The sequence below is a fragment of the Festucalex cinctus genome, chromosome 3 (assembly GCF_051991245.1).
Source record: "Festucalex cinctus isolate MCC-2025b chromosome 3, RoL_Fcin_1.0, whole genome shotgun sequence".
In the NCBI taxonomy this organism is placed as follows: Eukaryota; Metazoa; Chordata; class Actinopteri; order Syngnathiformes; family Syngnathidae; genus Festucalex; species Festucalex cinctus.
Window position 1 is genome coordinate 12,193,822 of NC_135413.1, and position 27,990 is coordinate 12,221,811.

Consider the following 27,990-nt stretch of genomic DNA (forward strand, 5'->3'; position numbering starts at 1 on the left):
GGCTGAAAAAGTTTTCCATTATTGTCTGGGTTGATGGTCTCGCAGCAGTATAGCTGCGTGGAATAGACAAAACGATGACCAAAACGTGGATGCAACATTAATACACATGCCTTTCTTTATAAGGCACTCCGAATGTTAGAAGCTAACAATGCAACAGGCTGTAAAAAGTGTCATATTTAACACTAGCTAAATTTTGCATTCACTGACGCGAACCGATTAAGAATTTTCTTAACATGTGCCAGTTTCTCAAGCAACTTTTTCATAAAGCATTAGCACAGAACTTAATCGTTGGGTTGACTGAATAACATCTTGGGAGGAGGTGTGTGATGTCATATGGATTATAATGTACGACTTCACAGTATTACAAATGTTATGATTAAATTCCATGTCTCACAATAAATTAAATTGATAACAGCAAAGTGAATGCACATACTTATGATTTTAATACATTGGAGAAGTGAAGCTCCAAAACAAAAAAGCACATTTGTTCAGTTTGGTGTGCATAGAAACCTCCCCACAAAATATGACGATCTCAGGAGCACATTGTCACAGCTACGAATGCTTAATTTACACTTCATGAAGTACAATACTGAAAAATTGTCAAGTTAAAGTTTCTTTCCGACGCAATGCAGAAGGCTTTTTCAAAAGCATTTGATAGTGTCACAGAGGAATTTCAAAAAGGATTAGACTAACACTATCAAATGCATCCAGGAATAATAATATATAAAAACATAGAACATGAAATTATTTATTTCAACTACACATGAATGTTTGAAGTCCACATACTCTACAAATAATGTAAAGCATCACAATTGTCCAAAAAAAAAAAAAAAGTCTAAACATTGAACATGTTGTAGGATTTGTTGAATGAATCAACATTGTGCAACCCAAGTTACAACTCTGTTAATTTTGCACACACTTCCCTTAAGTTGTCTTGCATCTATGTTTTTTTTTTTTTTTTTTAATGTTTTCTTTGAGACATTCAGCAGATGCTTGCGAGATTCAAAACATCTCGGTAAAACAAGTCATGGCATGAAAAATTATTCTGTAATTCTGTCTTGTTATTAACATCTTTACAATTAATGTGTGTAGGTCAATCTAAAAGAGGCAAACTGAATATAGATGACCATACTAAATACTACTAATAATATTAAAAAACATTACAATGGGGAAAAATGTACTCCAGCCACATAAAGCAAAATGTTACCAAACTTTAAAAGTTGAACGAATCCTACATAGGCAAAAAAAAATAAAAAAAATCGATGGAAGTCTCTTAAATGTGGAATTGATCTTGGATGTTGCATGTTTAGTGTCTGGGAACGTTAAGACGAGGGACACCTTGGGACAGACAAGAAGACAAAATGAGTCATTATGAGTCATAATTCCCACTTGAGTCCTTAAATTCTCATAAACATCCAATAAAATGGAAAGACTACAACAAGAAACCCACCTGGAGTAGATAAAAGTGGGGGGCGAGAACTTTTGAGGGTGGGTGGAGAACCTCTCATGCTGTGGGACCCTCTCGAGACCTGGAGACGTGGGGGGAGGTGCGGCATTAGGGGGGTACGTAGCAAACCAGGGCCGCTGTAGGAGTTGTGCAAGGATGGCGATTGTTGCAAGGAGAGCAGGGGGGGAGGCTTGCTTTTCAGAAAAGAACCTAAAAGTGAAGGAAAACAAATATTTAAATATTACACTTGCAAATACTATGATTCTCATCACTGGGTATTTCCATATATAGCCAGAAAGTACCCTAAAAATACTGAAAATTGTAAGCCACTGTAACATTTGTACTAAATGATTTAATTCAAATGTAGTGCACATAAATGAAAAATATAATGGGCCTGTGCATTTACCTGGTGTAGGTAAAAGTGGCATCGGCGTGGGTGGAGAACAATCCAACAGCGGGCGCCCCGCCTCACTTACACACTGAGGCGGTCCAAGGGGCGTCGGGAGAAGGGGCGGCGGCTTTCCCAGTCCTGAAGATAAAACGGTGTCCTTCTGCTCTCCGCTGTTGCTCGCTGGTAAGAAAAGGCATACAGAGTTAAGGGGATCCCAGGAGATCAACGGAAGCGTCAGTGTCACTGACACGACTGAACAGCGCCCCACCTCTTAGATGTTCCTGACGGGCGCGGACAAACGCCGAGATGGCTTCCAGCTCCTCGGCATAAACGTGCACGCCGCCAGACAACAGCTGGAGGGACTGACGGATTTCCGAGGGAACAATGTGGCGCTCGATCTTTTCCCGATCCAGAAATTCCCCAAGCAACTGCGACGCCTGCGATGCGATATCTGCGGGGTCCTTTGGTTGGCTTTCCTTACCAACTCCGCGCCTGTGCTCGGCTACAACAAAATCCATGGCCTGCTCTTTGGGCATGTTGCGGTGGACTGTGGGTGAAAGTGGACGGTTAAACGAATGCGTCAGACGGGGTTCCGAGTGATGACGTAAAAGATAACTACACCACCAGTTGCTTTTACTGTACACTGATGGATGTAGTCATGAGCTACATCTGGTGGGCTGCATTTCTCAATGTGATGTCATTTGTTGGATTGGTGACTTGTTTATTAGGTTTGTGCAAAGCGTGAATGGATAAGATTTCATTCGATTCTTACACATAAACACTTAAATGTTATATTGAATGATGATGCTTTCATTTAGTTTTTTTTTTCTCAGTCAGAGAACACTAATAGATCAGTTAAATGTTTTATTTAGAAGTGAACACAGACTTAACATGTAGTTTTAATGTAATTGTGCATGATAATAAAAATTTAAGTTAATGTGGTAAAGCACACATTATGCCCCCCCCCCCCCCCCCCCCCCACAATGATGTGAGGTACACAAAATAAGTGAGGTGCATTTTCATGAAACTACACTTTGTTACAACTTGGATTTTAATTTCAGCTGGGAAATGGATCAATTAAATCCAAAAAATCTGAAAGTCGCAGGAGGGAATCGCTTGGAACTGGATGGCACATTTGGAAGAAAATAGGGATGGGCATGACAATTGACTAGGCAATTAATTGATCATTAACAAGTCTTAATTATGTGGATTATGAATTGGGTTGTTTTTAATTGTAACAAAATGAAGTGCCCTACAGTAAAGCCTGGTTCACATGGCAGGAGAATTGGCCCGATTTTAGCCCCGAATTTCCCCTCCCGACAATCGTAAGGACTCGCCGAGACGCAAGCGATAATCTTCACAGATAATCCTCCCGATGTCGGCGCTCGAAAGGACCCCCGATTTGAAATCGGGCATATCCAACATGTTAAGATATTTTGGCCCGATTTCGCTCCGCACAGCAGATTGGCGAACCAGCGAGGAAGCCGGTGGGAAATCCAAAATCAAAATAGTCATGACGCAGCAGAAAGTCCGTGCTCGCGCTATTACACTCTTTTTAGTTTTTTAATCATTTGTATTTTTTTTTTTTTTTTTTAAATACACGCACACACATTCTCCACAAATAAACGTGGTCTCAGGGTGGGACGCCAACCCGCGCCACCCAGCACCGAGCCGAGGGCAAGCGATGTCTCGCCAGTGCCCATTTACACTCCTTTAAAGAACACCTTTGGTTTTGCGAGACTTCCCGTCACATTCTTGAATGAACTCAGCTCGTGTGGAGTGTGTTGATTGTGCAGTGTGGCCGCACACCACGCACGGTACGTTCAAAACTGGAACTCCCGTGATTTTTTCTCTTCACGTGTGGTGTCTGTCAAAGATTGGAAATCGGCCGACAATTTTAAAATCTTGCCGTGTGAACCAGGCTTAAGGTGTTGATCCAGTCTCAACAACTTTACCATCTCTAGAGAAGCTGACTATTATTATTATTATTTTATTTATTTTATTTTTTTTAACTGAAAATGGGGGTGGTAAAAATCACGTTTTGCCACTTGCGGACTGAAAATGACATATGTGCTCAGGCGCAAATTACAACCAATCACAGCTCACCTTTCGAACGTCAATTAAAGAAACCCAGAAAACGTGAGCCATGATTGGTCATTACCTGTGATGTCACTTTCAGTCCAAAAGGGGGCAAAATGTGTTTTGAAAAGGTATTAGGTGCACATGAAATATAATGAAGTTAGCAAATTAGACAAATATCTTTTTACTGCTGAAAATGGCTAAGTCAACTTATATATACAGTATATATACACGCTAATAATATTATATTATAATTAATAATAAATTCCTCCATAATGAGTCAAGAAAAGAACATGTCATCCTCAGAGACATTCACACATATTATCCTCCCATCCGCTACAACCTCCAAATAATGCAGCACAGGGAAAAAAAAAAAAAAAAAAAAAAAAAGTTACAAATAGGACAGAGTTTACTTTTTTTTTCCTTCCACAACTGGGAAAGAGAGGTATGAAGAAGAAACCCAAGTTGTAAGAAAATATTGTTTTCTTCAATAAATCATTGAAGGTTACTTTTGGACTGGAGTCAATTAATGTATGCAATGTCAACTGTGGACATAATGCAACCCATTTTGAGATTAATGACAGGTGTTATGAAGCCTTTTGGGGATTATTTAAATAAAAAAAAAATCATCCAAATGTGAATTTGAACTCGTGTTGTGTTTTCAGGTAGGCTGACTGACATGTAGACAAGATTTGGTGTGTACTGTACATTGAATTGTCAGTGGTGGGGGCTTGGAAAAGGGATGAAAGTTTGTAATTGGAGGTGATTTTGAGGGGGAGGGACTTACTTTTGAGGGGCTCTGAGAAAATGATAACAGTGCAGGAGGACAAAGCTATGTTTGTCTGCTCCACCAGAATACATAACGGGGAGCCAACACCTCGGACATCCTGTAGGGCTTGGGTCAGGCCCGACTCCGCCTGCAGGTAGAGCATTTCCACTGACAGACCACGCTCCTGCAAGCACTGGTTTAGCGATTTGGGGTAATCCCTTTGAGAGGAAGAGAAACATGTTAACTTAACACCTCTGTTGACTGACTTAACTGGAGCGAAACCAACCTAAATCAAATTGATGAGACTCGACAGATTAATTAGTTTGAGGTGACAGTTTGACTTGGATGTGTTGTAGAACGTGGTTAGATTTTGAGTAGGTGAGTAACACATTTTAATAATTTTACAGTCAAACGCAAGTGTCTCAATCAAACAGTAAAATATGAATGTAGCTGATTTCAATGCAATGTTTTGATGGCATTGTGAACTTTGTGCAAATGTGTCATTTTACCATGCTCCCAATCATTAAGTGCTGACAATAGCTTTGAATAGAAAAATTTGTTAACAAAGTAGTCATACAGTATATTAACAGTTGTGATACTTAAAGGAATTTTTTTGCAGTCAAACACTTTCAGTGTCAATGGTGCTGTGTGAGTGGTGAACAACAGTTTCAACTATCGTGTCAATTGAAGTTGGTTTATGCTTAGATATAACTAAGAAGCATGACAGTGCAGTACTGTATTTGTGTGGGGCAAAAGGGAAGTCAGGCCAAAAATGTTTTTTACAGTAATATGTTGTATGGACCCCCACGAGCATAAACACGGTATTGTCGGGTTTGTAAAACATGAGCTAAGCAGCAAAATCCACCTGATTTTAGCCATGTCAGGGGGCGGCCATTTTGCCACTTGCTGTCAACTGAAACCAATCAAGGCACAGCTGTTTTCTGAAGTTGGTAAAATGGCTGCCCCGGGCCCTGACATGTTTTAAAAATGGGAGGATTTTGCTGCTTAACTCATATTCCAAATTGTTTTAAAGAATTAATGTATAAATGTTTTCATAAAGTCAACATTATTAGAAAACTTTTTTTAGATTGACATCTTGGTCAATTAGAAAGTAAATCTTTGTGCTGAGTGATGGCTGACTTAATATTTTGCATTCATCATTTATATATTTGAAATGAGGGTAGTGTACTATTGTGTGAAATTCATGGAAGTGAGCAATCTTCTTTTTTTGCACAAGCAATCTGACTTCAAGTCTGAAATATGAAGTATGTCGCTGCGATGAAAAGTCTTCGGTTTTCAACGGTTAGTCTGTGGTTCAGACCTTTTAGGGTTAAACAAGAACAATTAAAGATGGTAGACAGTGAAAAAACAATGTTAACATGTTACATTTTACCAAGCTTTAACGTTGGATTGTTGTTTCAATTATTTTGGGAGTGTGGCTTATTCATGGGACTAATTGTAAGGTGAGAAGAAAAGAAGTATGCATGTCATGTTGAAACAATAGACCTCTAGCATTTTAAATATAAAGAGATTATGTGCCAGGAATGATCTCACATTTTAAATTTTGAACTTTTACCATCTAAAAATACCAGAATAAACTGAGATTGTGTTGTTGTTGTTGTTGTTGGCAAATGGCACTTCATTTATATAGCGCTTTTCCACCTTCAAGGCCCTCAAAGCGCTTTACATTTTTGACTACCCATTCACCTACTGATGACGAAGCATCAGGAGCTATTGGGGGTTCAGTATCTTGCACAAGGATACTTCGACGTGGTCACAATGGCCTGGGATCGAACCCACAACCTCTGGGTTGGGAGACGACCACCATACCACCGAGCCATGCCGCCCCCCTTGTTGTTGTTGTGTGATGTTGGCAGCAAGTCCAATGAGGAAGTGGTAATGCCAACTTCAGGGATAGATAAAAGTTTTAAAAAAATAAATAAAAATAAAAATGAAAAGAAACCCTGGAGTAATCTTATGAAACCAATAGTCTCTCCAGCTTTAGTAACTTTTTAAGAAGTCCTTGACCCAAAGTGCTGGAAACCATTTCTCTTGCTATCAGCATATTTGGAATTTGTACTTACAGGCACTGGTTGGTCACGGAGATGATTACACAGTCAGCAGTTGTTTGATCTTCCTGCACTTGCCTGTAGTATTTTTGATACAAGATTTTCCGTCTGTCTGCGAGAGTGTTGTCAGGCTTGGCTGGAGGAGCAGAGATACAAGGAGTTGATAAGGAACGACAAGGGAATGTGCAAGTGGATGAAAATACTAATCTTATTCGAGATACTGACAGGAACTTCTGAAATGTCGTGAATCCCTGCATTTGTTGAAAACGCAGCCATGTGTTGTTTTTGTGCCCAGGCCTAAACAGCTAAACTGTTACTGTGACGCCATCTGGTGGAATCTTGGTGTTATTGCAAATCTTGGTGTGTTTTTTTTTCATCTGCATTTGAGGTGCTGGTTGGTGAGTCTTGTCTGTACTTGAATGCATCTTGTACAGTAAAAATGCAGCTACTGATGGCCCCTGCACTCTACTTTGTCATTAGAATTTGCCAGTACAGAATTCCCTAACATTTATAACTGTGTGTAAATGTCAAGAGGTGAGTGACTTGATACCATTTGTGTAAAGTGTGTGTATGTGCGTGCGCGTGTACATTTGTTTGACTTATTTTCTCCCTAGCATGTTCTTTAGGTTATTCTGCTAGCTAAATCTATTGGGGAGCCCTCATGTGAAGATGGTTTGTTTGTATTGAATAATTTAACTATGCAATTCAATTGTTATGTAACAGTTTATGATTGTGTACAAGCTTGAAACATAGCATTGATGCTTTATGATATCACAAAAGTAGCCCACCTGGCAAGCATGTATCCTTTGAGCCAAATGTTGAAGGGGAAGAAGAAAAAAGAAAAAAAAAAAAACTATGAAAAACAAAGACACAGATTGACTTTAATCTGTGGGTGTAAAAAAGGTGTTTTTTGATTTTGTGAGGGGGGGGGGGAGTACAAAAGCTCTCTCGTTAATCTATTACATTGAATTATCATACTTTATAATTCAACAGTTGTTTTGGTTGAAGTTAGGGCTGCACGATATTGGAAAATCATGCGATATCCGATATACTTGCTGAACATAGCGATATCGATATTATTGCGATATTTAACATGTACCGAAAGAAATTACATTTTTATTACCTAATGAAAGAAAAAAAAAATTTCATGTGGCAAAATAAGGAGCCTTAATGTAATCTAAGTTAATTAATTGTGATTATGTCTTGATAATTTTCAACTGTTGAATGGCGATACATATTTTAGTTAGCATCTGACTGGTCAAATTCATATAAAAAGCATAAAATTCCATATAAAACGTATTGCATGCCTTTGCGATATGCATATTGCAAGGGCCAATATCGCGATATCGATATTTTTTCGATATATTGTGCAGCCCTAGTTGAAGTAGTTGAAAAGTAATGCAGATTAGTGCAATTCAGAGACAGCAATAACGCAACATCTGATTACTTTGAAATGAGAACAACCAGTAGTCCATAGATTACACCGCATGCGTGTGCATTGAGGATCAGCTCCGCTCCTTCTTGACTGCGTGCTCCAGACACATCAATAGGAGGATCCTTTGTTGACATTTTTAGCGCATTGGTGGATGGCTGTGTGGCAGAAAACATGGCGGACTGTATAGAAACCATACACGAAGAAAGTTAGCGGGCGAGTCGCTGTTATTTAAGCACGTTAACGGCCGAAAGGCGGAGGTGGTTTACGGAGATGGATTGGCAACGATTTGAAACTATTGAAAGGCCACATGAGATGTGGGATTATGACAAAATTTGGCCCGACTCACCTGTTTCCTGGTCACACATCTGCTTTGGGGACAAATTGCTTTTTAATACAAAGCCCTGTGCAAAACTGGGTAATTATTCTTCATTGAAGTGTACATCCGTGCGTGCTATCAGTCGCGCCGGGAGTGACGTCATGCAACCGACAAATTCGCCCTTCGGAGGACCCAGCCTTGTGAATTTGGACACTGGCAGACTATCCGTTACATTTAAGTTTGTGGAATGTCACTGCAAACCAAACCCTCAAAACGGTCAACAATCAATAGCTCCATGGGGGAATTATGTCAACAAGCACCACATCTTATTCTTGCTTTATTTTGGGAAATGCAGTGACTTTAGTACAGTGAGACTTGAATTTCAATGGCATGTGGTCTAGTTTTAACTAGAGCTGTCAAACGATTAAAATTTTTAATTAATCACATCGTAAATTTTGATTAATCATAATTAATCACAAACTTAAAAAAATCTTTTTTTCCCCCAACATTTTTGCCCGCTGCACACGCTCATCCTGCTTTTTCTAATCAATTAATTATTTGCATAATTTAAAATGGGAAAAAATGACCAACGGCATATGTAAACATTTATTAAATGCTTTACTTTAATGCATGTAGTTATGTTTATTGCTCAAACTCCAACAGCTACCTTTAATGTAACCATCCACTGTCGGCTAAAAAGGATCATCTGTGGTCAAAATTAATAGTGTGATTAATCTGTGGTAATACAATGATTAATGCAATAATATTTTGTGATTAATTAATTATTTAATGCTTTAACTTTGACAGCACTAGTTTTAACAAATGAATATCAGAGCTGACAAAATTCTTCTTTTCAAATGCAGTCTTGGAGAAACATCCAGTCATTCTACGTAGCATACTAGCATTGTAGCACCTTTAATGGAGCTGTCAGGATGGAACTTACAAGTATAGATACTCCGTATACACAAGGAGTGAGATGGGCAGGTATCAAAACAGATGCAGAATGCATTATTTATTCGGAGAAGATCAACATGTCGACGCTCAAGTATAAAACTAGGCACTTTCCCCCTCCCCTGCTTCTCATTTATAGAAATCCATAACACAATTCTGATCCTTTTGATCCTCTGTTCTTAACACTGGACGGCTTTGTCATTAGCCTTCACGTTTAGCGATCCAGGACAGCCCATTTCAAGACGAGGAACAAGTCAAGGTGGCTGTCGATCGTGCTTGGGAACACCTGAATAAGACCTCAAAACAATGACTCAGCGGATTTTATAATGCACAAACTCGATTATTATTATTATTTAATCCTATCCAAATAACAAATATATAGTCACAAGTACTTACCGACAATAAAGTGAGCGTTAGAAACCCGTCAGCATCAGACGGAATCCGGGCTTTGAGCGTGAAGTTATAACCTGTCCTCCCTGCTTTCAGCCATTTCTTTCCCTTTTTGCGGCCCCTTTCGGTGCGAATGCGAGAAAAAAAATAATATATATATATATATTTTTAAATCAGGCCCCCGACGGGCCATACAATTTATGGCACAAGATTTAACCATTTGCTTCTCTTAATCCTCCTCCAAATGTACGAAAACATCGACCTCCATGCAAAACACATTGCTTCTTGCCACTCATTTCCCATGATGCAACGCACGAAACCTAAACAATACGTCACACAGGATCCTCCTATACCATGGACAAAATTCACCGGCTGCGCACAACTGTGGTCCGGCAGCTCCGTCACCGATCACTTCCTGTCGTGTCTCGCGTGATTGCACGCGATAATGTGGCACAACTTGAATTGTAAATCTTTTTACTGACGTTAGTAGTAAGTCACCATCAACTCCCATAGCTTCTGCTATGACGTTTCATGCAGCATCCTTTTTTAGGTTGTCCTTATAAAAAGGACGTTCCATCTCATATATAAAACTTAGTGTCTTTCCAGTTTCCACCTCAAATTATAAAACTCTCTTCGTCCATGTTCTCTGGTGTTTAAACCATGAATAAGCACCTGGCCTGTTGACTCCAGGCCTGCTCCGTGCATTATGACGTTTTGCTGACATGATTGCGAAATAGGATCTGGCGAGTGTATTCTGAAAAGTAACAGGATTTTTTTTATTTTGAAACTGTGTCGGTCTTCCTGTCCCGCTCGATGTGTTCTGTGCTACCTTGCCATTTGATGGATGCCGTCGAATGCGTCGTCTGGCAAAAATAGAAGATGGGTCTATTCGTCAGGCGGGCTCCGGCACAACGGAGCTGGTTCGCAGTTGATCCGCAACGCACACGCATGTGGTGTAATCCAGGGGTAATATAATGTCAAGAAGGTAGAGTGTTCACTCACCATTGGGTTGATGCTTTGCCCCGTCATACTTGACACCACCACTGAAGTTTTGCTTCTGTTCTAGTTCTTTGTAACTGAAAAGATAAATGCATTTAATTTTTGCGTGTATGAATACAAATAAAGACACTCAGAAAGGAACTGTCTTTCAAACTTACACAATAAATGTGCTTTAAAGAATTTCAAATTAAATCAATATTTATTGCTTTACATAAGTGGCATTTTGTTTGTACGAACTTGCATTCCGACAGTAGAAGCATATTTCGAATTTGTATGAAATATACTCCATCACTAATAAGAGTCATAATTACAGCAAATGTATGAAAACACTTCAAGGTCATAAATGTAAAACAACCAAATGAAAAACAAAAAACACGGTAATTGGACATGCGTGAAGGGTGTGGCTTTGTTAGGGACAAGGGTTCAAATTTTGTTATCAGCATTAAAAAAATAATAATAATAAATCACCAATTCCACCTTAAATTTCAGGTGTGCTTGAGGTTTTCCTTGCCTCCGTCTCAAAGTGGTTATGGGGTTCAGTTGGTCTCTTAAAACTCATCCACGGCCTTGTCAATTATATTTTTTTGGTAGGCATGAGTTGGAGAGCGTCTGATGCTGTTCCACTGTAAATGTCAAACTTGGAAACAGCTTTACTGGTGCACAGCCACCAACAGATGATATTGATGCCCCATCTTAGATATAAGATCAGCACAGGATGTGAGTCCACTGGGAGAAATGGCTGCATTTCAAAATGCTCTAAAATGGGCAACGAGAGGTTGCAGAAGCACGGGGGGGAGGGGGCAACTTTTGGCCTGGCATTGATGTGCCCCTTTGATCCTTTTGTCACATATGTTGTGACACCCTTGTTTATTGCCAACTGAGCATATGATACTTATTTTCCATCCATCCATCCATCCATCTTCTTGACCGCTTATTCCTCACAAGGGTCGCGGGGGCTGCTGGCGCCTATCTCAGCTGGCTCTGGGCAGTAGGCGGGGGACACCCTGGACTGGTTGCCAACCAAACGCAGGGCACACAGAGACGAACAACCATACACACTCACACGCACACCTAGGGACAATTCGGAGCGCCCAATTAACCTGCCATGCATGTCTTTGGAATGTGGGAGGAGACCGGAGTACCCGGAGAAGACCCACGCGGGCACGGGGAGAACATGCAAACTCCACCCAGGAGGGTCCGAGCCTGGACTCGAACCGGAGACCTCAGAACTGGGAAGCGGACGTGCTAACCACTCGACTACCGTGCCGCCCATGATACTTATTTTCAATTATAGAATTAATTATTAACATAAATTAATGCCCCTTTTGTTGGAAGTCGCTGTGTCCACACAAAATTCTGCTTTGATTTGGCACTAAATAAAATACAATTTTATTGAATGGAATTGCACATACCTGTCCAGTGCATCCTTGAGCTCTTCGCTTCTCTCCTCCCTGGTTGAATACGGCGCACTTCTCCGGAACAACATCAACGGCTTGGCGCTGATACAAAAAAAAAAATATATAATAATAATAATAATAATAATAAAGAGGTTTTTCATGGCTAAAACAAACGTGGCCGCCTGCTTTTTTATTAAGTCTCCCGAGTAGCTTGCTAATGCTGAAGCGAAAATGGCAACACTGACCTCCCGTTTGGGTTAACCTGCTGCCGCAGGGAAGCTTTGGCGGCTTTGGGCCAAGACGACATTTTACCGGAGCTCCAAAGTTCAAAAGCAGCGATCTCAAAGGCCTACAAAGGCCTTTCGGGTACAATAAATTCGTCGGGTGTTCTCTCCCCACGCGTAGCAAAATAACAGCAATGCAGCGAGTCAGCCATACGTCTGTAGGCAAAGCCACAATTCTTCTTCGATGGTTACGTTTATGGGCTTTTGAATAAAATTGCGACACTTACGTATAGTGGTCAAACTGTGGTACTGCAAACAAAGCCCACCTGCCATCTGGTCAAAAATAATATGTGCAATTTTTAGAAACGTTTTTCCACCTATTGTAACGATGTATATTAGGTGCGCTGTAGGCATTCGGACTAAGTCCGGAATAAATATATTTTCAGCTACATTTGTTCAGAGTATACTATACAACTCTGGAAATATATCACAGGCATAATTATGCCAACAAACCTTCACTGGGATGAACAACAACAACCTGACGTGTTGGTCATTTTCTGTAAACGTTTATATTATTGAGCACAGCATTGGATCCAATTGATCCTCCTTGATTTTGAAGTCCTTACTTTCATTTGTCCAATTGTTTAATCTTGCTGTGGCCTCTAAATTCTTCCATAGTTGTATTAAGGTTGCATTATCTTAAAAGTTGACAGAAAGATTGCTCTGATCATCCTTTACTGTACTGCTGACTGCCCCGAGGAGGCATATGAACATGTTATTAAGGACTTTGAGGTCGTATTTGAATGTGTAATATTAAAGGGATACTTTACTTATTTAGCCATTTTTGGCAGTCAAACATTAATATTTTGCCAATAATAAATTTGATATTTTCATTATTTTTCATGTTGAAAAACACATTTTGCAACTTGCTGATGACTGAAAATGACATCACAAGGGCTCAGGTAACCAATCACAGCTCAGCTTGTGAATGTCACATGACCAAACCTAGAAAACAGATGTGGCTGTGATTTGTTATCTAAGCTCTTGTGATGTCATTTTCAGTCGACAGCAAGTTGCAAAATGTGTTTTTAAAGGTACTATTTGTACGTGAAAAATAATTAAAGTATCAAATTAACTATAGACAAAATATTAATTTTTGATTGCTATAATGGGCTAAATAAGTGAAGTATCTCTTTAACTGACTTGATTTGTGCTTTCACTTGATTTCCATTTAGAGGGAGGTGTAATTTCAACACATCATTCACATGCAACTTAACTTCCGGGTGTCCAAACGAAAACATGCTTAGTCACATCTAAAATATTGCAACATATAGTGTATTGTAGGATTTATGGTAAGCTATTACTGATCATGTTATTTAGATGTGCACGCCTTAAAAAATACACACACACACACACACACACACTACAAATATTATATTGCAGGGGATTTTTCCAAACTGATCATTTGTTTGAAGCAATTTTCTATTTCTCCATATTTATGCTTGTTTTCATTAAGATGGCAGCACATGCATTCAGCATCTTCTATCTCACGATCAATTCTCCGTTCGTTTTCCCAACTAGTGAAGACAAACACAGGGATACCACAGAACTTCTTCTATCTTATAATTGAATGTATTCACATGACAACATCACCTTATATCAGTTTGTGACAATTTCTAATAATCTTCTAATTATATTCATGTATGATACATACCAATAGGCACTTCCAGCAATCTGGCAATATTGAAGCCACAGTATAGTGACTAAATTACAAAATGGTAAAAATAAATAATGCATTTCTAGAAGATTTTTGTCATTTTAAAATGTCTTTACTGTACATAATATATTCATTCGTTTATTGTACAAAATGGAGCATTAACCTGGAAGGGGGGGGGGGGGACTTTTATGTTAACAAATCTTGTGTGTTTGGACAATATATTATTTGAGTACACATGGCAAGTGTGATGTTCTTGTGAGAGGAAACAATATTGTCATAATAATGCATTGTGTCTGCTACATAAAAAATAATGAGCAATTTTAAAGCTGGTTTCGCTGTCATGATTACAATTATCTTACAATTGTGTGACAATCAAATGACAGAAATGAAGACTATAACAATATATAACACATTGACTTAAATGTTCTCTATCCCAAAAAACAGTATAATGGTCTTTGTGATCTGAATGGTATATGACGAATGTTAAAATGTCAATTTGTTGCCTTTGAACATGGCCACAAAGCAGTTTCTAGGTCAAAGTGGAAGCACAAGGAGAAATACTGTTTGCACACAGGATCTTTGGAGAGCAACTATTTCTTTTGAGTAACTCAGAGGAAGTAACTGAATGCATCACCTTACCAATATTGACAAGTCGCTCCCATGCAGCTGCATCAAAAACAGGACGGCATTGGACATAGAAACATGGTTTGCAATTAGAAACTTTCATAAGTGACCCTTCCCCAAGTTCCGTGTAATGCAAACAAATCAGTCAGATCCCTTCTCAGACTCGCGCAGCCTCCTTCACAGTGGAATCACCCACTGTGGTATACATTGAAATGGAAATTAGGCAGCAATAAGTCTGCCAATGTGAATATCAATGAGTAATAGTACATGAAATCATCAGATTCAAATCTTCCAAATTCCGTGCAGCGACACCATTCAACCATTTTTCTACATTGGACTCAGACATTTTTTGGCTTGAAATGAGTTTGTCACATTACTTTTTTGTTTCGTTAAATGTCATTTACAAAGTTTTATGCATTAGTGTTCCTATAGTTTTCTCTGTTCATTTATTCATGTTTGTGATGTAATTTTGTGTTTATAAATGGCATTATACTTATACACTGTCAGAAAAATAGGGTATTTTTGGACCAATTTTTGTTCTCCAAGGTGCAACTCTCTGTTATGATGCTTTTCAAAAGAGCCCACTATTGTGCGGAATGCAGTTTAGAGAAATACACTGTAGTAGTAGAACAACTGACCAACCTAATGCACTTTATGCTTTAAAGAAACTAAACGGTTCTTGTGAACTTTTCAGCCATTCTTTGGTCCCCAGTATGTATTGTGGTATGCTATGCTGACCTTCATAAGATGGGGGTCGATCATTGTTTAGGTCTATTTGTTACTCATACAGTAGTATGTTGAATGTGTGTGTTAATGTGTCACGTTAAATTTATATTGCACATCGTCAACATGTGACTTGTGCGTGATACAGTGAACACCTTCAAACGAGCAATTTTAAAATGTCACAAAAATCAATCATGACTGACATTTCTACATTGTTCTTCTTTAACGGAGATGAACAAATGAAAGTGCTACTAAGTGATGTCTTCCATTAAAAAAACAAATTAAGACCAATCAGGTTTGGTACGGGAAGCATTTTTACAATTTGCCTATCCTTGACCAAGACAATACTGTTTGTAGGCAAATACACATGATACGGTACAAATTATAAGGGTAAAATGTAAGGGTCCTAATTAGGGATGTAACAATAACGCCAATATTGTGATATTGCGATATTAAAACTGCCACAATATCGTCGTCGTCATGTCACGATAAAAGCGGCAAGTGTTTAAAAAGTCAGGTTGATTTCCATTTGCGCAGTTGTAGCACCATCTGATGGCTAGTTTTTTAGTGCAGTTTAATTTTTACAAGTTTTGTTTTGGCGCTTCTATGTTGAAAAGCCACGCTAATGGTCAGATAAAGGGGAACCGAGTCAATATGTGGAAGAACTCGATGTGTGCGTGCATTAGCAAGTAAGTGCCACAATATTAAGTGTTATTAGAGATTGTAGGTTGTTTATATGCATTGCTGTTATGTACAAAAGCACAATATTGTTTTTTTTTAGTATGAGCTTTTTTTTTTTTTTTTTACAACATTGTGACCTGACCGTTTTTATATTGCCAACCTTTCCTCAATATTGTGACAATATTGTATCGTGATGCTTGCAGATCATGTTTAAGGGGCACAATAGGTTTACCATCGAGGGTACTACCGCAGCGATAAGCAATGGACCCAAAAATTTTTTAGCACATTTTTGTTTTTTCTGGCAGTGTATGAGAGCAAAATTACGAGTGTCTGTGGTTGCTACTCGAAAAGGGAATCATACTTCTCAAGACTCACCTGACATGCATTTCGGCACAAATCACCCAAAGGTACCAGGAAAGCACAACATGCCTTGTGATGTAGTAAACATTTTGGGATGCAATTTCCTGAAGTGTCAAATTACAGTTACATGATAATGTGATTTTTCAGTCCCGACTCATCCAGTTGATGCGTATGGTTGTTTTAAACGTTGCTCCCTGATTTAATAGTTCCTGTGCTTCAATGTGTGTTATGGACATCATCAAAAATAATATCCCAGCGCGTTGTTACTCTCCTATAAGAGCTTTTGTTGAATCTCAACAGTTGAAGGTTTCCTGAGGGTTAAAGGTTCACATATGGAGGAACCGATTACACACAGAGAATATATAATACAGAGCCATGAAGAAATAATGGGAGGCAAAAAAAAAAAAAAAAAAAAAAAGGGGTATTGCGGTGCTTCACTGATCATTAATGTAATATTCCCTTTATTGTATATCTCATCTCATGGATTTATAACTGTTCTTCCCTAAGATATTCCGAATGCATTTACAAATTTTAACTTAGCTTGGTTTATTCCCTTTTCTCCTGATCCTATGAATCTGTCCATTAAAACATTGTTGCTGCATGTTCCTGTTTTTGATACTTTGTGTAACTACAACATTGAGGACCTATTAATGTTTAAGGCTGAGGAATAGTTCACGTGGGCACAAACTTAAGAGTGTGATGAGGATGAAGCCCCTGTATTTAAACATACATGGCTATACAGTACATAAAATGTACAGTATAACATTTATAAATATTTATTGTGTGAGTGATTCATGTTGGCTGAGGTTATAGGAACGACAGTTACACCAATGTTCCCCAATTAGTTAACTTTTTTATATTCCATAAACACATTATGGCCCATTTGTGACCTCCACTCAAAACCCCCTGCTGAAATTGAAACACAAGTAACAAGTAACGGGGATGTCCATATAATTGCATTCAGAAAATAATTATATATAAATCGGCAGCAAATTTCATCAGTCTCGTGTTAACACACTGTGGTTGAGGTCTGTGTCGTCAGTCTGCCGCTTCTCTTGACAGTAACAAAAGAGTCTGTATTCCAAAGTACATGCATAATCTCGTATTGCAAGACGGAAAGCTCCTTTAAAATGTTTGGTGAATTCAAATATTTAGACAAAAGTGTGTAAAGCACAAATTTTTCCCACCCTGTTTTTTATTCTTAGGCACACATTTCCCAATCTACAGTGTTGTGTCTAAAGTGATGTGCTGGCAAAAACAGGATTCAGTAAATAGGATACGAAATGAAGAAACATTTGTCCTAATCCCGACAGACGCGTTCACTGTTGGTCTTCCTCCAAATCCTGCGGCGACGCAGGCCACTCGGGTTCCTCTACTCCTTCCTCGGGATCCTCCCCTTCAACCAGCTCCTCTCTGCTGCCCGGCTCGTCTTCCTCCTCGTGAGTAGCCAAAATGGGCTCTGCTACACTGTTCACATGGACTGACTCTGATCCTTGGCCCTGCTTCTGTGTCTCCTCCGCAATCACTTTCTTCCACATCTCGTGGTTCTCCAGCAGGTGATGAGTGATCTCACAGAACACCTTCCTCCTCTTCTTGGCTGCTTTCTCTAAGATTAAAACATATACATGATTAAACAACACAGTAAATTTTTTTAGAGTATATTTTACTCTAAAAAGAGTCTATTTGGTCCCATTCGGAAGAGGTTAAAATATTCATAGTAAATTTTACTCAAAGTATTTTTACTGTGCATGAGGGAATTGGCTACCTATGACAAAAAAACAAAAACAAACTAGGGGTCTATTCACTAAATGTTTGCGTCGCCTTTGCACTGCGCTAATCGGTAAAAATTGAGCAATCCGAGAGCGCAGATGGGGAAATCCATCACTAAGTGCGCCGCCGACCAAATTGCACCGGTGCACCGGTGTTATTTGTGCGTATGTAAATTAGGTAATTTGCATACATTTGATGCAAAATATGCCCACCTTAATGCAAACGAGACTCATTAATATGTAGCGTCTAATTCACTAACGCCAGTGCAAATAGCCACATCAAATTTACGTGACACAAATAACGTTTTTGGAAAGCATGTATTAACCTGATGCAACCTCGATCCCGGGATCATGACAGCAGTGCATGACACGGTGCACCATCGCTCTCTGGCTGTTCACGCAGAGAGGAGATTTTTCCGTGTTAGTTTAGGACACATAACGTAACCCGGGCTGATCGGCAATGGCAGGGAGGCATTTTACGATCATTTTTACGTGCCAGATGCATACTGTACGGCCACGCCAACCTCTGAAAATATATTTTTATAAAATGACCTCACCAATAATTTGTACTTTATGAATGATTGACGTCGTTGTCGTCCTCTATGCTCTGTACATCTTAAGGTGGCGCTATAAACGCTTTCTCTCGGTCTTACTCTCTTCCAAGTGTAAATTTTACTCTGTTTAGAGTGGGACCAAATAGCCTCTTTTTATAGCAAAATTTACTGTACAAAATGTACTGTTTAGAAACGCAAGGACCACATTGGCTTACGTGATGACTCTGAGCTGGTAGATGTATCTTCCTCTGCCGTGTCTTCCTCCTCTTCCTCGTTCTCTGTGCTTTCAGGCTCCTCTGCATCCGTCTTGGGTTCCACCCACCGTCCCGGCATGAGGCAGGCCGAGTCGTAAGAATTGCACAGGGGTCCCACGATGTGTGTGATGAATGACTCCTGGAGTTTGGCCAACTGTGGCGCGGCTCGGTCCATGAAGGGGCTGATGGGGAGACCCAGATTGGACTCTTCATCACCCTACATGCAGCATGACCTTCATTAGCGCAAGGTGACAGCCAGAAATATGCAGCACTGATTAAGGAGAATTCTCCAACCTGTTCATAGAACTCATTGACAATGCCCTCTGTCCACTGTAGATGAAGGTCCTTACACTTAAGTGGCCCGTTGATGTCAGCCAACTTTATGCACATCTGGCAGACCAGCAACCTGTCATTCTCATTGGACCAATCAATGCCTGAAGATGGATCATCCCCCACCTAGGGAATCAATAGAAAAATTACATGGCTGATGAAACTTGATGTCCATGTTGTTACTTTCAGCTTTTACCCCCACATGTCATTACATTTTGTAATCTCCCCTGCTGTGTCTCTGTATCCTAAAGTTGAGCTTTTGAGCATTTTACATTTGATTGGTAAATGAATACATCTTGCTCATTATTAACTGGGTGGGAAAACTCCCATACAGCTGGTCCTTTCCAGACCAAAATTTGTGCGCGAGAGCCATGGGGCTGCAATGTTTAAAAAAAAATTAAAAAATAAAATAAAAAATAAGGCTTTCCAATAAATTATATCCACAAACTCCTCAAAAATGCTTTTTGATTGTTAGCATCAAAAGCGTAAATACCTTTGCATTAAACTCTGCAAGAAAATCAAAGTGCTTCTTCAAATCTGTGGCCAGTATGGCCTCAATGACCAGGAAACGGAATCGCTTGAACTCCGTGTGGTCCAAGTTGATGAGGAAGTTGAACTCTGGCCGGGACAACAAAAGGTTCCAGGCCGAGGCAGCATGGTGGTTCTCCAGAACCGAACGGTCATTGTAGAGAACCGCCTGCACAGAGACCAAACACATTTTACAACACTTGAAAACATAGCAAGTGATTTCTTTATATTGTGGTAAGAAGGGGAAATTATGACAAATGTACTTTGTTTGAATGTTTGTGTGTGTAGACAAAATTATCCATATGCCGTGTTAATAATTACAATTGATACAAACATCTGAAGTTATAAAAATAAATAAATAAATAAATAAAAAGCAAAAGCCATTTCCAGGACACAAAAGACAAACAACTAGTAACATATTCACACCTATGGAGAATTTAGTGTCTTATTTTTGTGTTTCCATGTAAATTTTGTTAACACTTAAGGACAGCAAATTATTTTACAACAATAAGTCAGCCAAAATTAGCTGTATTGCATTGCCAACTTGCTCTTCACATATGATGACAGCTGATTATGAAATAACAAAAAAAACACTTGGGCTTATTTTTGCCAGTTTAAAAAAAATATTAGTAGTTCAAGATATTTAGTATGAAAAATGATAAGTGCATTTCATCCATACGCACCCATTTGTACATCTAGATGCCCTAATGAAAACAATTTGGTATACAATAGGGGTCACCAACATGGTGCCAAGGACCGCATGAAAAGTAGCTTACCAGTGATGGGACATTGAGATTTTCTAGGAATGTCATAGAAGTGATCATTTGAAAATGTAAACACTAGCAGAGATTTATAGAAGTACTGTATTGTATTGTATTTTGAAATGTTTTCTAATCATTAACATGATTATTATCTTCATATAAATCAGTATAACAGAGCATATTAAGGAGTAATTTGGGCAAATGTGGGCAGTGCAATTTTACACTTTTCACAGCAGTAAGTAATAAGCTATCATAGTCCTTTTTGGTGCATTTTGAACTTCACCTGTGGGGCGCTTGTAGCCACGAGGAAGGCGTTGGTACGCCCGGGGTGGTCGTAGTCATGCATGGCAGCAGCCACGTAGAGAGCCATAAGCTCCAGAGCCGGTATGAGGCCCGACAAGCAGCCGTAACCGTCCTCTGACACAGTGTACGTCTTTGACACCAGAAAGCCCATATGACTGTGAGTTATTCCACTGTCGGAGTCTGGCCACGGGGGAAACAGACAAAGGGAGTGAGGTGCAGAAAAGGGTGCCACAGTTTGCACAAACACACACACACATTGTGCTTCAAGGGTACGTATTCTTAAAAATAACACACTTAAGCGTACACATGCACACAGAGAGAACCACGTTTCTTGAACTCTCAAATCCACTCGCAAGTGGATCAAAGGGAAGGCTTTAGTAAGGCATACAAACTAGGGTATGAAAATATGGTTGTGAGGAAATTCTAATCTGCCTGCAATTTCATGCTGTTCAGGACTTCAAATAATTTTGCTATGTGAATGGAAGTGCCCTAAGCCTCAATAAGATAAGGCAAACTTTGAATAGGTTGGAAGAACACATACTCCTGGAGGTTTTTCCTCAAAACTATTAATGAGATGCCCTATAGTTTCACTCTGGGTAGAAACAAATTCGAGAAAAATACAAATATATTTGCAAAACAAACATTTACAAGACAGTAAACAATACTTCTTGAGCTAATAACAAGTTTATCACAACATGATTAATGTGAAATTCAAAGTGCATCCTCCCAATTATAACCGTGACCTGAGCTGGAATGGACTCCAGATCACTCACAACTCAAATGAGAACAAGCTCTGAAGACTGGTATTTTGAAAGACAACATGTACGTTGCATACAGATGGGCACACCTGAGTCACTAGCAGAGCTGTGGTCAGCAATGAGGCTGGGCAGACCCGGAACCGCTTGAGTGGTGAGGTACCAGACTGCATGGAGCACATCCGTGGCGTGCACCCTATTGTGATCTGAGTCAGGGAACAACAGTCAGTTTATATTTCTCCACCAGAGGGCAGTGTTGAGCTGCTTATCTTCATTATAAAGTCACCCAATTAACAAACAATGCAATCTTCCTGTAGTGGATGATTTGGTCTTGGTGAAAGTCCTGAATGTAACATAAGACGGATGGATTTGCACAAGCTTACATGGTATGTCTCTGTAACCATTCTCAAGGGCATGGAAGTAGTTCATAAATTCTTGGATCGGAATCTTGAAGGTCTGAAACAAACCAGTGTCCTCAAAAAGCCTGTAAGAAACCTGAGGGGGAGAAAAAGAACATAATGGCACCACCATTTATCCAATTCCAATGCTGCTTGTCCTCATCGGGTCACGAGTGAGCTACCACAGTTACCCTGGGCTAGTTGCACAGACACAATCAACCATTACACCTATGGACATTTGTAGGTTTTTAAATTAGCATACAACACACTCAATTTTGGAATGTAGGAGAAAACTTCTATACAAATTCAATACAGGAGAGTCTGAGCAGAGGTTCAATTCAAGTGCATCCAAACTGTGAGGTAGACGCGCAAACTACTACACCACTGAACTGCTCATGTCACATCATCACTAAACTGCAGCAAAAAAGTTGCACGCTGCATATTAAATCGCTTGGAAAACATTTCCAAAGTCAAATTCAAGCACTTTAATATAATTTCAATGCTTTCTAGCATAAAACAGCTGTAGTATATTTACTCTATGTGAATAACAATCAACATAATTCAATTGCTGTGATTGGCTGGCAGCCAGTTAAGGGTGTACCCTGCCTGCTGCCCATAGCCAGCTGGGCGAGGCTCCAGCACCCCCCGTGACCCTTTCGAGGAACAAGCAGTTCAGAAAATGGATGGATGGCTAATTCAATTAATCACAACAACAAAAACTTCATATTATTATTATCATTATCATTATTATTATCATCATTATCATCTATAAAGTTAAATGTTTTGCAAAGCAGTTCTCCATTTTACAAGAAAAGCAACCAAATTGCTCCTTTAAAAAAAAAAAAAAAATTAGTTACAGATTAAATTCAAGATCCAAATTCAAAAAAGAAATTTCAGATTTGACAGCATTTGGAACCCAGATTATACTGAGGAGATCAATTGTGAATTGAATTGTGGTTAGCATGTCTGCCTCAGGGTTCCAATTTTGGCTCCTGATTTCATGTGTTGAGTTTGCATGTTCTCCCATACTGCGGCTTCCTCCCACATTACCAAAACACACGTTAGGTGAAGTGATGACTATAAATTGCCCAGGGTGAGCATCGTCATTGACTGGAATTGATGATTGATGGAAGTGCCCACCTTTTGGCGTGTGCTTCAGTTTAGACTTAAGACTTAGACTTGACTTTATTGATCCCTTTGGGATGGCTCCCTCTGGGAAATTTACATGTCCAGCAGCAATGAGAACAGATAATAAAATGCTTGATCATGGGAAGCCTTGAAAAATGCACAGCTTGAGCACTGAGTGAAGCAGGATGACTGCTATCGATCGCAGTGAGTACACACGGTCCTTCTCAATCCAAGCATTCACTGAAAGTGCTGAAGCACACGCCAATAGGTGTCTTCAGCACACCTGTAACACACGAGACGGATTCTGGTGAACCCTTTTCTGAATTGCTCACCTGACTGAGGATCCGCCCGCATTTGCCGTTAGTCTTCTCCATCAAGCTGAAGATGGGAAAGTTCCAATTGTTTAGCTGACTCATCATCGGCTCTAAATCATCCATTAGTAGCGGCTCTGGGGCCAGAATAGGTTTGTCCTGTACAAATGACACATGATGGAATAGGAGAGTTTGTTCATTACAGAAGCGCAAGGTTGTCGACTGATGTCCCTGAAGTGCATTTAAGGCGCCGTTATGGCTCTCAGTCTTACCTCAGGAGGTAATAGCGGGTGGAGAATGACATTCTGGGAGGAGTTTTTTCCTTCCTCTGTGTCCTCTTCTGTGTGTGCTACATCACTGCTGTCACTGTGGTTGGCTTCGTGGGTGCTGTCATAGTCGGATGTCACAATCACTTGATCCTCCGCTGTTAGAAGAGGCAAGACCAACACATCACAGATGCGTTCTACAGGAAACCTTCTGTGTTCATACGGTATCTTTAGTGGTGGTTAGATTTTTATTTTAGAATTTTTCATGGACCTTCCTTAATTTTTTGGGGGGTAGAAAACATGAACAGAACACTACAATGCTAATCAAAATAATTATAAGTCAAAAATCTTTTTTAGAATATATATGTTCTGTTAAGACCCCACTGTATTCTGATTAATATTGTTTGTGGAATATAAATAAAGCAGCAAAATGTGATGCTATTTCCAGTTGACAGCAAGTGTCAAAAAGGGCCCCCTCTGTGATTGGCTGGCAACCAGTTCAGGGTGTGCCCCACCTACTGCCCATAGCCAGCTGAGATAGGGTCCTGCACCCCCCCACCCCCGCGACCCTTGTGAGAAGCAAGCGGTTCAGAAAATGGATGGATGGATGGATGGATGGATGGATGGATGGATGGATGGATGAATGGATGGATGGATGCCATGATCCAGTCACGTGATCGGAAATTGGGCCTGATCGCGTGGTTGCTGACTCGATCGGAATCGGACATTGTCTCCCGATCAGGACAGCATAAATGTATGAGGTTATTTTCATAAAGTTATAGTTTTGGGGTGGCACAGAGTGAGAGATAATTTTCCATGCAGCTAAGCGTGCCTCTTTGACTTTGGCTTTGCTATATATTGGCTGAATAAATGCCATTAAGCGGGCCAAACAAGGAAATAGCTATTAGTTGATAATAAGTTATTATCTTTATTGTGGAAAGCGGAGATGGTGCGACTTGCACTTGTGTGTAAGCTAGTGAGCATTTCATGTGCTGGAAAGGATAAAGATGTGTTACGATTGCATGCTTCCCCGCTGCACTTCCCTGACGGGCAGCCGAGCAGCCCCGCCGCCATCAGGCTCTGGCGACTCTGGAGGTGCTTTGGGTCCTCCCCGTGGATCCCGCCAAGGCACCTGCCGGGACTCTACAGTAGCGTCAGAGGGACCCCGCCTCACCTCGCCTAGCCTAGCCTCGTCTAGCACAAATCCGGAGAGTCGGATGTCCTTTGCTAGGTCACCAATCCCACACGGGCCGGCAGCCCTGGCGCGAGTCCAGACCCAAAGTAAGGATATGGTAAGATTAAACATTTTGCTTGCTTGCCCTTCAAATGCAGCCTTTTGTTTGTTGTGAAGAAGTTGGCCCACCACGCCACCACTCACCATATAAAATGTGTTGGGGAAGTTTTGCTTGAAAAAAATAAAATAAAATAAAAATCTCCTTCGTACAAAGCCGAGGTATCGTATAGGGACTCGGAATCGGCCAATCTTCAAATGAGGTGACTCGGACTCGGGTCCAAAAAAGTGTGATCGGGACATCTATAATAAACAGTTCTTTTATTACTATTGCCTGCGACTTTTTGTATGAGTGGTTCCAAATAGAAATCTTGTACAACTGTTACCGTTCCAAACAACAGAGTTAGCTGTGTAATGGAGTTAAAAACTGTACTTTATTTATTATTTTTCATTGTAATTATATCTTTTAATTAGAATTATCATTTCATGGTTATTTTGTATAGTTGTGAATTTAACCTTAAGGAGACATTTTTATTTATCAGTGCGTTGTCAAATCCTGTATAATCTGCGCACTCTGCTTCCACCACGCTTTTTAGGTTTCCGTAGACATTTCCGTTTGCCCTCACTTTGTGATCCTACTGGGAGAGGGAAGCAAAGGTGAAGATGAGAAACAAGATGACAAACTGTGTCCGTATTGTCTTCTGCTGGAGCAATTTGAGCATCTTTAGTGAACCCTACGCACACCTCTGTTCCACCTTTAAAAAATTAACTTGTGCTTTAAATGACATTAACCTGTAAAGTGAAAATATGTATTGTAAATTTGATAACAACCCTTAATAATTGTTAAGTAAATTTAGGCTTCGAAATCGTGAGAAAGCCAGCCGTTCTCTCCCCTTTCGACAATGGGCATGTCTGCTGAATGTGCTGGAACGGGACCACGCTCAACTGTCAATCCAATACCACACATCTTGCAAATCCCAGTAAATTTTAATCGTGAAAATAGATCTGTTTAAAGCCTCTGGTGACTGGATTATATCCCATTAAGTCATTACTGAGCTCTTCCATGCCCCAACGAGAGGCATTAGCCACCAGCTAGCTTGCAAGCTAAAAGGCTCCTCTGAGCCAGCGGGCGGCACACGTCAATCAGGCTGTGACTCACACCAGATTTTTTAGGACAACCTGATAATTTATACTGACAATGCTTTGCATCACAACATATTAGCTACAGCAGCCTGAATAACACAAAAATATTTAACATGTGTAAAGTTAAATAACACAAGAGTTTTTCTGTAAATTGTGGTATCCATGACAGACTCATAGCTAACTAGCTAGCTGCACACTTAGTGGAAGAAATGTGCCAAGTAATTATGATGCAAACAACTGCACTTTGTTCTTATATATTGGTGGTGTGGCTCACGGACGCCATTTTAGCCATGCCCCCCCCCCCCAAAATAAGGAAAACTAAAATGGTGAAAAACTGTATATATAACTGTATATAAGTATTAGTACTACATTGTTCTCAGTCTGAATTATCTATAGGGTCTTAAAGGGATACTTGACTCAATCAGCAATTTTCAGCAGTAAAAACTTCAGATTTTGTCCAGAATGAATTAGATAACTTCATTGTTTTTTTTGTACAATTAATACCTTTTAAAAGCTATTTTTTTCCACTTGCTGTTGATTGAAGATGACATCACCTGTGCTGAGGAAGTAGGTAACGACCAATCATGGCTCACCTGTTTTCTGGGTTTGGTCAGAAAACTGAGCCATGATTAGTCGTTACCTACTTCCTCAGCACAGTTGATGTCATCTTCAATCAACAGCAAGTGGAAACATTCGTTTTTAAAGGTATAAATTGTTCCTGAAAAATTATGAAGTTATCGCATTCATTCTGGACAAAATATTAACTTTTTACTGCTGAAAATGTCTCAATGAGCCTAGTACGCCTTTAATTATTATTATTATTATTATGATTATTATTTCTTTCTTTCTTTATTTATTTATTTATTTATTTATTTGTAATTTCATTGATAATGAAGAAACAGATAACAGGTTACCCCATGCTGAGATCTCAAGCACTGTTACAAGCAAATTTGAAGTAAAAGTGTAACCCTTGTAGAGCGTACCTGAGCGTGGTATCCTGTCTCCCTTGTCTATGGAGCCCTCTCCGTGGCTCAGTCTGATGTATGGTCTTCCACAACTGCAGACAAGAGGGATCGGATGTTGAACTAGTTTTTTTTTTTTTTTGTCATATTGAAAAATATATAAATATCGTCGACACAGTGCTTGGAGGAACCAATTAAAATCCAACCCAAACTGAGCCCATTCAGCTGAAATGCACTGGGGGGGACAGACCGAGAATAGAACACGTGTTTGCTTGTCGAAAAGAAAGTGTACAAGCCTTTGGTGACAGCAGCTGAGCTGAAGAATTGGGACAGATTCCATTCAATATATCTGTCTTGGATGTCAAAACACTTGGAAGACGTTGACAGGAAAAAGTTAATAAGGGATCCCCTTTATGTATTTTTTTTCCTGTCAATGCTTGAACAAACACAGTTTGTGCAGATGTTTCAACAGAAAAAAAGATTAGTGGATGTAATGGATGACCACACAAATAAATTCCAAACGACAGGCAGCGTTCTCTGATCTTGGTGCTGCTCGGAATAACACTAAGAATTACAAGTCCATTCTCAATACAGTAAATCACTACAGGGAGCCTCTCAATCAGCTCTCAAGTGTTTCCCCATTGTAGCTATTATAAGACTGGAGGTGTTTCCAATTAAAAATACCTTTCTCAAGTGTTAGAGAAATTGCCAGTCTTTCGAGCATG

The 27,990-nt window shown here is 39.7% G+C and overlaps 2 protein-coding genes and 1 long non-coding RNA gene across 5 annotated transcripts in view; 1 reads left to right on the forward strand and 2 right to left on the reverse strand.

Annotated features, from left to right (window-relative positions):
- Nucleotides 1–420: 420 nt before the first annotated feature.
- On the reverse strand, nt 421–12,726 carry LOC144015662 (nuclear receptor coactivator 5). 2 transcript variants are annotated; one of them, XM_077515853.1, is made up of 10 exons: nt 12,489–12,551; nt 12,259–12,345; nt 10,850–10,923; nt 7,544–7,559; nt 6,771–6,891; nt 4,705–4,904; nt 2,107–2,385; nt 1,854–2,018; nt 1,451–1,657; nt 421–1,338 (listed from the first exon to the last, which is right to left on the reverse strand). In XM_077515853.1, exons 3-10 carry the CDS (start codon nt 10,874–10,876, stop codon nt 1,307–1,309), a joined length of 1,047 nt encoding a protein of 348 aa, XP_077371979.1. In that variant the 5' UTR covers nt 10,877–10,923; nt 12,259–12,345; nt 12,489–12,551; the 3' UTR covers nt 421–1,306. The 2 variants fall into 2 exon arrangements, with proteins under 2 accessions (XP_077371979.1, XP_077371977.1); XM_077515851.1 differs by lacking the exon at nt 7,544–7,559 and having other exon boundaries at nt 12,489–12,726.
- On the forward strand, nt 7,121–19,915 carry LOC144015664 (uncharacterized). 2 transcript variants are annotated; one of them, XR_013282782.1, is made up of 5 exons: nt 7,121–7,153; nt 7,236–7,289; nt 17,886–18,011; nt 19,186–19,397; nt 19,486–19,915. It is a non-coding gene; the product is annotated as an uncharacterized LOC144015664 (long non-coding RNA). The 2 variants fall into 2 exon arrangements; XR_013282781.1 differs by having other exon boundaries at nt 7,143–7,289.
- LOC144015661 (cGMP-inhibited 3',5'-cyclic phosphodiesterase 3A-like) overlaps nt 17,016–27,990 on the reverse strand; it is a 95,450-nt gene continuing 84,475 nt past the window's right edge. The window contains exons 5-14 of the mRNA XM_077515850.1: nt 27,287–27,360; nt 23,936–24,087; nt 23,685–23,822; nt 22,210–22,321; nt 21,919–22,032; nt 21,052–21,251; nt 19,973–20,176; nt 19,444–19,605; nt 19,111–19,366; nt 17,016–18,178 (exon numbers count right to left, since the gene is read on the reverse strand). Of these exons, the coding sequence (XP_077371976.1) occupies nt 17,892–18,178; nt 19,111–19,366; nt 19,444–19,605; nt 19,973–20,176; nt 21,052–21,251; nt 21,919–22,032; nt 22,210–22,321; nt 23,685–23,822; nt 23,936–24,087; nt 27,287–27,360 (1,699 nt within the window). The 3' untranslated portion in view covers nt 17,016–17,891. The remainder of the gene's footprint in view (nt 18,179–19,110; nt 19,367–19,443; nt 19,606–19,972; nt 20,177–21,051; nt 21,252–21,918; nt 22,033–22,209; nt 22,322–23,684; nt 23,823–23,935; nt 24,088–27,286; nt 27,361–27,990) is intronic.